The sequence below is a fragment of the Haliotis rufescens genome, unplaced genomic scaffold (assembly GCF_023055435.1).
Source record: "Haliotis rufescens isolate VD_foot unplaced genomic scaffold, xgHalRufe1.0.p SCAF_10, whole genome shotgun sequence".
NCBI lineage: Eukaryota > Metazoa > Mollusca > Gastropoda > Lepetellida > Haliotidae > Haliotis > Haliotis rufescens.
Window position 1 is genome coordinate 25,533,060 of NW_025963780.1, and position 14,163 is coordinate 25,547,222.

The 14,163-nt window shown below is 37.9% G+C and overlaps 1 protein-coding gene across 4 annotated transcripts in view; it reads right to left on the reverse strand.

Annotated features, from left to right (window-relative positions):
• Nucleotides 1–13,758, reverse strand: part of LOC124117124 (plexin domain-containing protein 2-like) — a 138,947-nt gene extending 125,189 nt beyond the window's left edge. For all 4 annotated transcript variants that reach the window (XM_046478861.2, XM_046478859.2, XM_046478860.2 and 1 more), the window contains exon 1: nucleotides 13,622–13,758. In XM_046478861.2, coding sequence (XP_046334817.2) covers nucleotides 13,622–13,712 — 91 coding nt within the window. In that variant the 5' untranslated portion in view covers nucleotides 13,713–13,758. The remainder of the gene's footprint in view (nucleotides 1–13,621) is intronic.
• Nucleotides 13,759–14,163: the final 405 nt, after the last annotated feature.

The window sequence follows — 14,163 nt, forward strand, 5'->3', positions numbered from 1 at the left end:
ATGAACATATCGTACAGAAAAAAACAGTTGTTCAGTTATCTTAATAAAAATCTAATAAAAAGGGAGCCCAGTGATTCTCTTCATTTTCAGAGATACTGCAGTAATCTAGACTTGCCAAACATTATAGACTTGCATGGGCTGTAGTTGATATAAATGTATCAGGGTCTGTAAGACAGACTAGCATATTCCCCTAAGTCTTATTATATACATATAGCAGTGTTTGCTATCAAGTGGATCCTTCAGGTGTTCTGTGGAATTTGAACCTAGGGGTTCCTAAATCTTGGACTTGTGCTAAGGATTTTAGCAGTGTTCGAAATACCTGCCTGCCCGACCGTCCGAGACGGGTTGATTTCAACTCGGGCTGCCAGATTTTCAAATCCCCCTGCCCGACGGTCGGGTTATATTTCATATGTGAAAATATTCTAAATATTTCCCGATGACAAGCATTAATTCACATGTAAAGATGAATGATAAAATGTAACCAAAAAGAAATCCCGTTAGCTTATCCTGAGAAACATATGATTATAGTGGGCAGGCAGGTTTTGGTCAGGGCTGGCAAGTATTTCAGCTAGCCAGTCCTGTGATCTGGCTGAAATTTTTGGGAGTTTCATACCCTGATTTTAGGCTTAATTTCGAACAATGATGTCTCAAAGGCTAAAAATGACTATGACAGCAGTGTTGGGCATAAATGACATGTAAAAACTGATGGTGGTGTCTCTAACTGTAAAACATCAATGACTGTGAATAACCAGTCTCAATCATCTGCTGAAACAGATTCCATTGGGAGGTAAAAGGCAAAATAGCGGAGAAAATTATATGAATGGGTCACTTTCAATCAGTGATGAGGCCAGGTGTTAACAAAAAAGTGTAAGCATGTCCTGACTTACCGGTGGCCCCCTGTCACTCACACAATTTGCATAAGATGTAAGTAAGTGTTTGTTTATTGCCTGACGTGGCACAGCAGTACTCCTGCCATTTCGCAACAGTATGTAAACAAGCCAGAAAATCATTTAATTGAGTGTGAGTGAGTTCGGTTTTACGCCGCTTTTAGCAATATTCCAGGAATATCATGGCGGGGGACACCAGAAATTGGCTTCACACATTGTACCCATGTCGGGAATCGAACCCGGGTCTTCGGTGTGACGAGCTAACGCTTTAACCACTAGGCTACCTGACCGCCCCGAAAATCATTTAAACAAACTAGATAAGATCCCATGAATGGCATAAATTTTTAAATGAAATGACACAGGAACAGGGAGGCAACTCCGCAGGAGTCTGATTTTCGATGTGTCCGTATGTGTCATCACTGTTACAAGTAATAGGGCCAGAAAATGTTTCACGTTGAGTTGCATCCCTGGAGGACTTTAGCTTGAATCCACTTATTTCAAACCACTGTTTTGACATATAATCAAGGACCCTCTTTTCCACCCTCTGGCTGTAACACACCTCTTGTCAACCAAGCGTTTGAAATTAAACAAAAGTGCCAGACTGCCCAGGACCCACAAATTTAGCTGTAGCCCATGATTAAACTCTTGAGGCCCTCATTTAAAAAACCTGCAGCTTTAATATTGTGACAAAAAAAAAATAGAGACACAAATTTACAGCAGGCCATCAGCATAAGGGCTCCATACAAATTTGAAACTACGGGGACGACACGAGATCTACCTGCCATGTGCCAAGTAACAGGCAGGCACATATTTCAAATGCTGTGTCAATCATAAAATAGTGCTCTAATCTAGGGCTGGGACGAGTCCAAATTTACTACCCGGGTACCCACGTCCCTATTACCCAACCCTACCCGGGTACCTGCTGTTGGTGTCAAAAGATAGGTACAAAATGTCCAATTGGGAATAGTTGGACAGTAGCCCTGGCAGAATGTATTCAGATACATGTATAAAACGATGTGGTCATGCATACACTGAAGTTGACTGAAGTTTTAGCTTTGTTCAAACATATATAAGTCAGAAGGAATGTGTTCATAGTCATGAAGAAATGCGAAAATTAGAGACTTAAAACTGTCGTGTAACCATGTAGTTATATAGAGATTTTTTGTCATGAAACAATATATCACGTGACTAAACACGGGTCCGGGTAGTCCTGTGGGTACCCGGGTCCTACTCCATACCCACCCGACCCGAGTACCCGAGTTACCCGTCCCAGGATAAATCTAATCCCTTTATGGCTTAAGAAGGGGCCCCGTTTAACACAGTGATCATAGCACCAAGACGACCATAACTCCCATATGGGGCCCTCGTCATTAAGGCCAGAAAGTATGACCTCTTATTCGGATTGCTAACGGCCTCCAGTTTCCATACTTCTGCAACAACAGATCTCATTGTTTTCTAGGTTAACATATCTCAGTTTGTATGTTTGTTATCAAATCCCTGCTACATGACGACAGAATGTACACAACCGATTCTGAACCAGAAAATCTAGTGAGTGACATTACAAGCATGCTCAATGCCATCTGGGTACATGATCATGCCATCAAATAAGTGACCGAGGAGCCTGACAATCCAATCCATTAAGTCAGGACTTACGACCAGTATATACACAGTTGAGGTTGCCGATAATAACCAGTTTTTTACTGGTAAAATTAGGCTTGGACCGGTAATTCATGTGACTGCCAGTCCCTGTGGACCGGCAAATAAAGTACCTTATAAATATTAAATATTTCCCTCTTGTCTATTTTTAGTGCAAGGAAATAGCATTTTGCTTTGCTTTGAGGTTAAATATATACTTGTAGTGACTTAGTCTCGAAATACTCAAAAACAAATGAGAAAATTGTGACTGAACTTTGTGTGAATGACATGTAGATCTAACTAAGTTACTTCAGAGATGATGTCATTGCATTGAACATGATGCTGAAAGAATAAAAACCAGGTAGTTTTCATATGTTTATTTATTTGTTGAAAGTTGGGACTGACAAAGATTAGGTGGGACTGGTAAATTTTAAAGTTACCAGTCCACCAGGACTGGCTGTTTCAAACGCCAGCGGGAACACTGATATAGCAAGGGACCTTATCTATCCTAGAAGCCCCACGGGGTCACCTGATATATATTCAAATGAAACAGAGATGTTATTAATTGTTTGAGTAAGTTTAGAAATATGTAATCAAGCCTATAGTCACATTAGAACAAAAGCAATAACTCATGTTACAACGTTTATTGTCTCTGTGCAAAATAATGTAACTCATGAATCAGGAATGCAGAGAGCTGTGGGATAATTGGAGCGAGGATCGAATATAAACAAAGTGTTATTTCAATATTTCAGTAACATGTGTCAGAAGTGATGCATGATTCAGCAGATACCTTTGTGCAGCTGACTGTGACACAGCAACAATGGCAACAATGTTAGTGAATAGGATAGGTGTATGGCATGATTGTAACACACAGGGCCACAGGGATATAGAGCATACAGAACTCCAGTGATGTATCACATAGCACTTCAAGTATATGTCCTTCATACTGCAATCCTGGCATGTATCATACTACAATCCTGGCATGTATCATACTACAATCTTGGCATGTATCATACTGCAATCTTCAGGCATGCATCATACAATTCTGGCAATTGTATGATCATTCAGCAATCTTGGCATGGATTATACAGCAATCCTGGCATGTATCATACTGCAATCTTCAGACATGTATCATGCAATCCTGACAATTGTATGATCATACAGCAATCTTGGCATGGATCATACAGCAATCCTGGCATGTATTTATACTGCAATCCTGGCATGTATCATATTGCAATCCTGGCATGTATCATACAATCCTGGCAATTGTATGATCATACAGCAATCCTGGCATGTATCATACAGCAATCCTGGCATGTATCATACTGCAATCCTGGCATGTATCATACATCAATCCTGGCATGTATCATACTGCAATCCTGGCATGTATCATACAGCAATCCTGGCATGTATCATACAGCAATCCTGGCATGTATCATACATCAATCCTGGCATGGTTCATACAGCAATCCTGGCATGTATCATACAGCAATCCTGGCATGTATCATACTGCAATCCTGGCATGTATCATACAGCAATCCAAGAACATAACACTCCATACCAGAGTAAGTTGACCGTGACAACAGGAATTAGGCAAATGTACCCAGAAGCCATAAAACATGTTAAAAAGTATCTGACAAAAATTAATCCATAAATGTCTTTCTTGATGCAAAGGACCCTGTGTATTTGATGCAATCTGACATGCAACTGCTTCCCATGCTATAACCTGTGCATCACATTGACACAAACATTTGGCTGAGACATAACCAATGTTTGTGAGTTCCGAGCATAAAAGGGATTAATAATATATTACCAAGTCATGGATAAAGGCATTGTATTACACTGGGTACATGTACACTGTTGTATACAGTATAATTGGATACATGAATTATGAGTCAGTGGCTCAACTCAGATATTTGTTTGGCAGATCATCATGACCCTCACATTGCAAAGGGAAGGAAAAACACCGAAAAAGTGTTAAAAACATAACAATATAAATGAGATGTTATAAGTATGCAAGTGAGTGAGTAGGGTTTAGCGCTGCATTTAACAGTATTACAGTTATATCACAGCATAATTATATACATGGAATATATCACTACAGCTCCATTATTCCACCACCGGGGCCACAGTGTAGAACAGACAGAGCTATAGCATGATTGTGATATACACTGTGAAGTACATTGTATATTTAGTCAGTGGGAAACACCATGTGAAATGTGATGTATATAACATGTATTGGAAAGGTAATGTTTTTTGTTACCGTATTCACCATATGAATAGCCTGGCGTCCCTTCCACAAAGCTATCGTAGCGCTCAAGTTATCGTAACTCCCATACTTTAACAAAGACTTACGACTGTCGTTGCGCTTGGATTTCTTTGTGGAACAGGGCCCTGTTCCATTAAGCACCACCCCCTGATAAACTTCCAGACCAATCTGAAAGTAATCTTTATAGACAGCCCTTATTGAGCCTGAAAATGTGTGTTACAGACTTCATTTCCTTGTGTATAAGATTGTTACAGAACATTAGACTTTTTACAATAAACACAGCAGTGCAGCAGGGGTATAGAAATGCCTGTTAACTATTGCTGAAAATGTTTCATAGACGTTTGATATAAGTTTGTTCCTTAAGCTGTAAAAGTGTTTGTGATGTATAGGGTGACAAATTCCTTTATCTATAACAGAGTTTGTGATGTATATTGCAACAAATTCCTTTATCTGTAAAATAGTATGTGATGTATACGGCGACAAATTCCTTTATCTGTAAAAAGGTTTGTGATGTATATGGCGACAAATTCCTTTATCTGTAAAATAGTCTGTGATGTATATGGCGACAAATTCCTTTATCTGTAATATTGCAATAAATTCCTTTATCTGTAAAATAGTCTGTGATGCATATGGTGACAAATTCCTTTACCTGTAATATTGCGACAAATTCCTTTATCTGTAAAATAGTCTGTGATGCATATGGTGACAAATTCCTTTACCTGTAATATTGCGACAAATTCCTTTATCTGTAAAATAGTCTGTGATGCATATGGTGACAAATTCCTTTACCTGTAATATTGCGACAAATTCCTTTATCTGTAAAAGTCTGTGATGCACAATGTGACAAATACAGGTCTTTATCTGTAAGTGGTGGGTAATACAGTTTAACATGCCAACATGGAACAGGTTGTTGCTGTGACACATTGGGTGCAAATAAAAAATGGCATTCTCAGTGGTATTGCTCCAACAAAGAAGGACTTTGTTAACATTGTTAATGGGCAATACCAGTGGTGCAGTGCTATGGTTCGCTGGTCAACTGCCACGACTACTCAGTGTTGCTTGATCAGGTGATAGCTAAAAATACACACAGTTTATATTGAAATACTGAGCTTAAAACAAAACCTTAAACCACTGGCCGTCATTGGTGTATTAATGAAGTCAGTACGATTTTTACATCCCGTTTTGTTAATTCGGCAGGTAGTAAAAAGAATAAAGTAAATATGACATGACATCTTATGGGGGCTGGTTTATGGAATCTTCCCCAAACCACTGAGTTGGGGGTGGGGTGGAATATTACTTGATATGCCTGTCCTTTAAAACTGTGACAATGGAACTGGTTCTTTTAAACAGTGACTACACAAAAAAGACAACACATTTATTCTCCGTGTTATGCATATTATTTTAACTTGCGTTGTAATGGCAAAGTCATTTCTTTACTGCGTTGCAAGATTCTAGAAAATGATTTGTTCTTTTTTGAATTCTTTATCATGTTTATCACATTAGGTATTTGGGTCAAAATATAGGTTTTCAAAATGATTTTTATATTCATTTGTTTTTCATTTTCTCAGTATTTTGGATCGGTGGATCAGTATACCAACTTGTAAAAAAAAGAAAAGCCAAACTAACCTTAGAGCAATCGTACTAAGTTTGAAGTGAATAGGTTACATATCTTCACAAACATTGACACATATATTTTCTGTACTTGTTTTATATAGCCAACATATTCTGGGTGAATTAACTAATTCAAACAAAAAACAATATTTTACTGTTTCATTTACAATGGCAACCTATTCACATGTATTGCAGTGCAAATATAAAGCATATTGATGACAGGTGTTGACCGATTGGCATCTGATCAAAGTGGAAAAAATGAATCATTTGTATTTTGTCTTTTGATCTGTAACCATGGCAACAATTATAAAAAGTAATAAACAATACGGCTATGATCACGATGACGTACATTTCCTTAACGATTCATTTTACCTGCTACAGTGGTTGATTTCTAGACCAATACCATAGGCAGGCATTCATAACATGTCTTACCCAAAGAGTAAACACACACCCTCATTTCTCAGAAGACAAGAATTCTCTTCACAGAGTTAGTGAAAAACTCAGCAATGTTGATATTCATAGTTTACTCGTTTGAAGTTTGCACTCATCCGAGATCATAACAAGAAAACAGACAGTCTGACACCAACATGCACAAAACACTTCAAACCTATTTGGGATTTTTAGTGAAACCCAGACTGAAGGTGTAGCAAGCTAACCTTCCCCACTGGCCCATCAATCATCATCATAGTATTGGAGTCAATGTATGAAACGTGTACAGTGTAGATAACGTAGAATGGAACAGTAATTTACAGAGGACTTGCAACTTGAGACATGCACCAGTATTCTACCAGTGTGCCATATGTTCAAGACATTGTGGCGGCTGGTGGAACCTTCTTCTGTTATCACTATGCAGGCTGGTAGACAGCCATGGCAGGTTCATCTCAATAAAGGACTACCAAGGGGTATAACATGTATAAGGCAGCACACCCTGACACAAAGGTTTTTTAGGAAACCAAACAACACATTTTCTATTCATCATGTAAACCTTGTACAATAACCAGCCACCTTTCCCTGTTGGGAGTACATCAAGTCTTTACATAATGCACATAATTGTCCTCCCTCATCTCTAGGGATTGGCTTTGGCTGCTATACCGCGACATTCTCGAATAGTTTTCATAGATGTCGCATCAACATTCATTTAACGCGGTTGAATATCACGTACATATAACTGTTATTTTTAATAGTTTCAACTGCATAAGCATACTAATTTTTCTCCTACAAAAATCGAAAATGTTGTACTGCTTGAATAAAATTATCTATCATACCTAAAAATGTCAATAAAATTTACCAGGATAATCTCTGGATTTCTATTCAGTTTTATTGCATTTTCAGGGAGATATCAGCTATATTCCATTGAATTGGGGAGGACATATCGTGAGTTGTCAGTTCATGTGACTAAGGGGGCAGTGGGGTAGCCTAGTGGTTAAAGTGTTTGCTTGTCACACCAAAGACCTGGGTTCAATTCCCCACAGGGTATAATGCGTGAAACCCATGTCTGGTGTCCCCATGTCATGATATTGCTGGAATATTGCTAACAGTGGCATAAAACCAAACTCACTCACTCATCTTTTTTCTTACGTGAATATCAACATGTGATTGAAGCATTGAATTTTGAGTTGAAGAATTTCATATAATTACAGATGAATTTTTAGAAAATGCAATACACATTATCAAGCATAACTACAGCGAGGTTGTGAAAACTTAACACCAGCCCGCAAGCCCTGGGTTAGTACAAATTCCTGCGGGCTGTATAAGTTTCCCAATTTCCCCATTGTTTTAACATTACAAGGGCATTGTATCTTTACCTTGGACAGCACAGCTTTTGAGTAAGCTCTTACCCTGTGTTTAGCACATACCAACACAAAACAGATGAATAAAAAAAAATATTTAAAAAAATAACCAAGAATGTCTACTCCCTGAAGAAGAATAAGGTGACACTATACATATGGTCATTGCGGGTTTTTTCAACAAGTGCTTTTGAAAATATTGCAACAAAAATACATTCTAAAACACATTTGCCCAGGGGTACTTAAAACATAAGCACTCTGAAACAAGATTTGTAATAAATAATGACTTTCTAAAAGTAAAATAAAAAACCACTAAGTGTATGACACAAAACATCAACCTGTAACACATCATGCTAAATATAATATTCCCTCAGTGGCAAGCACAACATTTACTGGATATAATCTTGATCTCTTTTACACATCAATCTGTTCCATTTCATCTATTTGTATTCCAGAAATAAATCTGTCTATTTCTCATACCACTGAACAAAAAATATAAATTTCTAAAACTGACCCCTTTAGCATGTTTAGCTCAAACACAAACAGACACAGATGTCAGCTGAGGTACGTAAGCACTATATTTAGTCTATGATTAGTCCTGAGTATAGTAGTATGTACCTCACCAGGCTTAACAGTGTTTGTCAAGAAGCTAACCATGCTAACATGACCAGTGGAACCGTAAACTCATTAGTCAAACAGATATATTCCTAAAAACTTGTTCACACATTTATTTTGCAATAACACGATTTCATTTGTTTACAGTTTAGTTTTGTCAAGTTCAACAAGATAAAGATATTGTATTTTATGAGTGAGTGAGTTGGGTTTAACGCCGCTTTTAACAGTATTCCAGTTATATCACGGCGTGTCAGCTTAATGTGGGAGGAAAGCCCGAAGTGATGCAGGTCTCAGACGTTTACCACTTCGGTGAAACCCACGAACACGGGTATGGTGCTGACAAACCTAGAAACATAATCGGGGCGAACCGGGATTCGAACCCACAATCATAGGTTTCTGGCGTGCCTAACAGATGTAACTCTGCACAGCGAATCGCGGCGCCTTAGACAACTGGGCCACCCATGCCCCCTGATATTTTATGACTCCTACTAGAAAGTCAGACCATATAGATTTTAAAATTACAGGTCCTGATTAATGCACACTGGCATCTATCCAGTGGACCAGCTCATTAGTCCAACAAAGATGGAAATTACACATCTTTGCTAATTTCTGAATTCATAATTTCAATCTGACTTGTGAATGTAAACAATATGAAAATATGAATGATTTTGAAAAACGCAATCTATCGGTATTTTCCAAAGATGTTGTGATACGTATTCACTAGTATTTCAAATTGTGGCTTACCAGTAATACAGCACTCCTCTAATACTATCAATTAGGTATGCTGAATGTTGTGACTTCAATCAGTCAAAGGAGTTATGATTATTCTTATAAGTATAACCAGCATTTAGTCATCGGTAATTGAACTGGTTTGTTTCTACCGAACCTTCCTAAACTGCAATCAGTAGATGGCCACTGACAAGTGAGACTGGCAGTAACCTAACTTCAAAGCAATAGCGTTACTAAAAGCGAGAATGCACTGACAGGAAACTCCTTAAAATGACTTAATTGATTCAGGATTAATTTTCTATGTCTGACAATTAATTTACTGCAGTCTTCTCACAGTTCCATGTATCTGTGTTGAGACGTCTTAGAAGTGTTTCTTGAACTTATCCTAGAGCTATGATCTGATAATTAGTTAACACCAACACCCTCAGCAGAATCAGAGAGGCAGTGCTTGAGACCGATATTAGCAAACTTAACAGTGATCGCTTCCCCATCATAGGGTTGTCTAGTAGATGGTTCAACAGGCTTAGAGAGACAATTAATTAAACAGAATCACAATCAATACTTTTGTCTACGATCCGTCACCGTCACAACAGCTTTAGTCCTTCGGCACATGACCGAACATATCCGACCCATTTTAACAGTCATAACGACTGATTACTTCACAAAACACAAACATTCCCACAAATCTGTGCGTGTGTATCCCTGTCATCGCTGCTGCTGAATCTGATATCCTCAAATTAGCCACATCCTGAAATCTCAGAGGTGTTTGAGGCATGTCTATGAATTGAAACAGCAACTAGAATATCTCTGATTAAATGTAAAAAAAACACCCATAAAACCAGCCAATTTTATACATAATACACTCTAACATAATTACGAACAGAAACAAACACCACCTCAACTGAAAAGATTAGAATACTTCATATCTTTTACTTAATACCCAGATCACCGTCACTATATCGTTAGTTAAGAATTGTTTTCGATATATTTTGCATTTATGGCAGTACACATGTAAAACCCGGTGAGCACACTGTGTTAATATGTAGGTGTGGAAAAACAATTCTTATAAATTATAAGTCAACAATAATTACCCCAAAGACTGATTACCTAATCATAATGATCCCAATCACAAAACTAAAGTCCATGATCACAAACCACCCAACTCTTTTATCTGCCAATAAGGAAACAGAAGTTGTCTTGTGGGCGTGACCCTTTTTGTTTTCAGGTTTATGGAAACTTCTGCACACAAATAATTGGTTGGTTTTCCAATTAAATGTCATGGAATCAATCAAAATTTGTTTATTATTCTATAATCAGCATTAGAAATTGACACTAGTCCGATAGTCCTTGCCAAACTGCCCAATAGCTAAGGTATCATTAGGACTAGTAGAAATTTGCCAATTTAAAGGGTTTTGCTATATGTTATCATTATAAGGACAAGTGAACTGAAAATGTTAGTTTCTAATGCTGACAAAAAGTCTGTGACTTTAGCCACTGGTCCGAAGCCCTAGTCTAGTAAAAGTCTGTTTGGCCTCTGTATGCCCAGATAATGAAAGTCCACATAATGAAAAGTATGCTAAGAACTAGTGGTGGGACAATACACCGATGCATCACAATATTTTACTTCCTGATACAAGTATCGATCACAGAAGGTAACCATGGAGTTTTTCTCATTAAACAATATATCACATGACTAACCACGGGTCTGGGTAGTCCTGTTGGTACCTGGGTCCTACTCAGTACTAACTCTACCCAAATATACGAGTTACCCGTCCAAGCCCTAGTAGGAACAGGGCAATTATCCTGGCGATGATTTTTAGGTTATTGGTCCGTTTCATATGCATTCTACAAAGGGTTCAAATCAGGCTTCAGTATGCACTCATACAGCACAGAACTGAACAACTCATAAATGATGCTACGAAACACTCTTGATTCTGTTTTTAGCACTTCAGGGTAGTAACTGTATACAATAAAAACATGCATTAATCAAATATATTTCATCTGGGGTTTGGGATCTGTTTGAAGTAGAATGACATGGTTGTAAATGCTCCTTACATAGGAGGACTGTGGCTCAAGCTATACATGTAATCTGGTGCTTCTTTGAAGACGACAATGTCTTGTCAAGGGGATGTCTTTGTGCAGAAGAGTGTGAGAGTATATAGCTCCTTTGGGATCTCATTACCATTCGACAAGGTCAGAACCACACACTTCAAGAGTAGAGTAAACTAACATTCTGTACTGATTGCCAGTGTCAACATTGCTGCAAGAAACATTAAGATAGTTGTCACTCTCCAGCGACATGATTTTCAAAATTAAGGAATCGTGGCGTCCTTGCTTTTTTCTATCATACACCCTTAACCCAGGAATTACCTAAATCCTTCAGACTTGTGACAAGGAACCCTGCACTTTCAGGAGGTGGAGTGCAGGAGGGCATTCCAGATGTAAAACTATTTCTGTGTAACTTTAGGTTCATCCTCAGATCTATTTAATATTTTTGACCCGTTGTTATAAAAACTAGATTCTGAACTTGATTTTGATTGAGCTCATGATTTTGGCAACACTGTTCAAATGTTTCCGATGTGTAGTCACATAATGTAGGATGAATAATGATAACTATTTTGATACACTACAATGAATACTGTATTCGACGTAATAAGCGCCCTGCTCTGATAAGCACCCACAGTGATATTTGCTAATATATTGGCTAGTGAACAATCCCAATTAGCACCCCTTCTGATTGATCAATGTACACAAGACTTATTTATTCACGTATACTACGCACTAGAGTGTTATATGCATCCTTAATTATGGGCAATTAAATTCTGGAAAAATATATCTGTCGTATATAAACATTTCAGGCTGTCAGTATAAACCACGAAATTGATCTTTCATATCTTTTTTTGTTTCATAGAAATAATATTCTAATACATGTAACAAGACCCCCCTATTTCTAATTTTGAAAGCGCCCTCGGTGCTTATTACGTCGATTACAGTATATAGATTACAGAAACTGGTTATTGTACATGTTGTACAGAGGATATAGTTGATTATGATTGTAAAGTAGTGTCCTCAGCTGAGCATATTAGGTAAAATCAAATAACACACCACTACAGATTTAAAAATCAATGGTACAAGAAAACGTCTGGGTTATTTTTAAAAGAAAGCATTTTTCTAAGTGATATATGTTTTAGCGGTTTAATAACTTAAACTTTCACCCAAAAATTCCTCCTTATCAATTTCCATTTTGTGGACCCAAATGCTACCAAGAACAGTATACCCAAAGTTCCTGCTTTTGTATCTGTGTATTGGAGTATAGCTTCAGAATCAGACAAGTTTTAATTTTATCAGGTGAGAAAACAGGTGACAATCCTTTTCCCTGATGCGAACACTCTAGTCATGAATAAAATGTACTGCTGGCACTCAGCCTGTCTACATTTAAACCAACCATGCTATAATTTGAACCCAGATCATCCAATAGGCCTAGACTATTTGGAGTCTCGATGAAATATTTACCTAACATAGTAATAACTTCAGCCGTGACATGGCAGACGCAAATTTCTTTCTTGCATAAGCCATGCAGGTAGGGCTAGGAATTTAATCAGAACGCTATGGTCTCGTTCTATTATTAATTACGTTAAGTCATAAAACGATAGTCTTCCTTATATAGCACACAAACAAACTATCTTAACCTATTAACGCTATTGGAAAAAATATTGATTACGAAATGCCAGTGACAATGCTTATTTCTCCGGCCGTTCACCTGAGGCCTCGTAGCCAATATATTGCTAGGTATTTTGACAGCTGAAAAAAGATCGCCCGGTAGTGCGGGTTCTTTGGAGACAGTTATGTATGGGCCACTTTCATAACACCATCTTGAATGAGTGAGTCAGCAATACATTTGAAAAACAGTCACGCCATGTTAACTTGTGCTTGAAGCAGGGACCAGGCCGAGATGGCAGTGTTTATATTGTGAGGCATTTCGGTATCACTTCCTTACTCCGTACACAGGTGAAAATCTTGTTTCCTTGACACACGTAACAAAATACGTACAAAATCAATAGAATTTGATACAATGACAATGTACATACCTTCTGTGGCATCTGTGGTAACTATAACCGCGAGTAAAGTCGCTAGTAAAATCGCAGCTAGTAACTCCGTCCTATCACTCTGGCCCGCCATGTTGTGTTGTCGCTTGCCTAAGCCTCGCGCTCGCTAAGTTCACGCGAGAGTAGACCGTACCTCTCTCTCCACGCTCTGCGTGCTAACAAGTGAGATGCGCTGAGTTCCTCCCCATTATCTAAAATATGTAAGAAATTCCTCTTTCTATGAATAAACTTCATTTTAATGATTGAAATTTATCTTTGTGACAATTATAGGAATATTAATGCCCCAAAGACATCGGTGTTTCTAATTAATACATAAATATATCGTTGAGTATTCAACAATGTTTTATACCTTAATTGTAGGTTACGTTTGTAAAAGATTTAATATTCCGACGTCAATGCATACATGAAATATTTTCCATATTCTTTTAGCAAATTATTATTGCACACTCCTAAGAACTATGATTATTCCAGGCGACTAACGGGATCGGGAGGTCAGGCTCGCTGACTTGGTTGATGCATGTCAT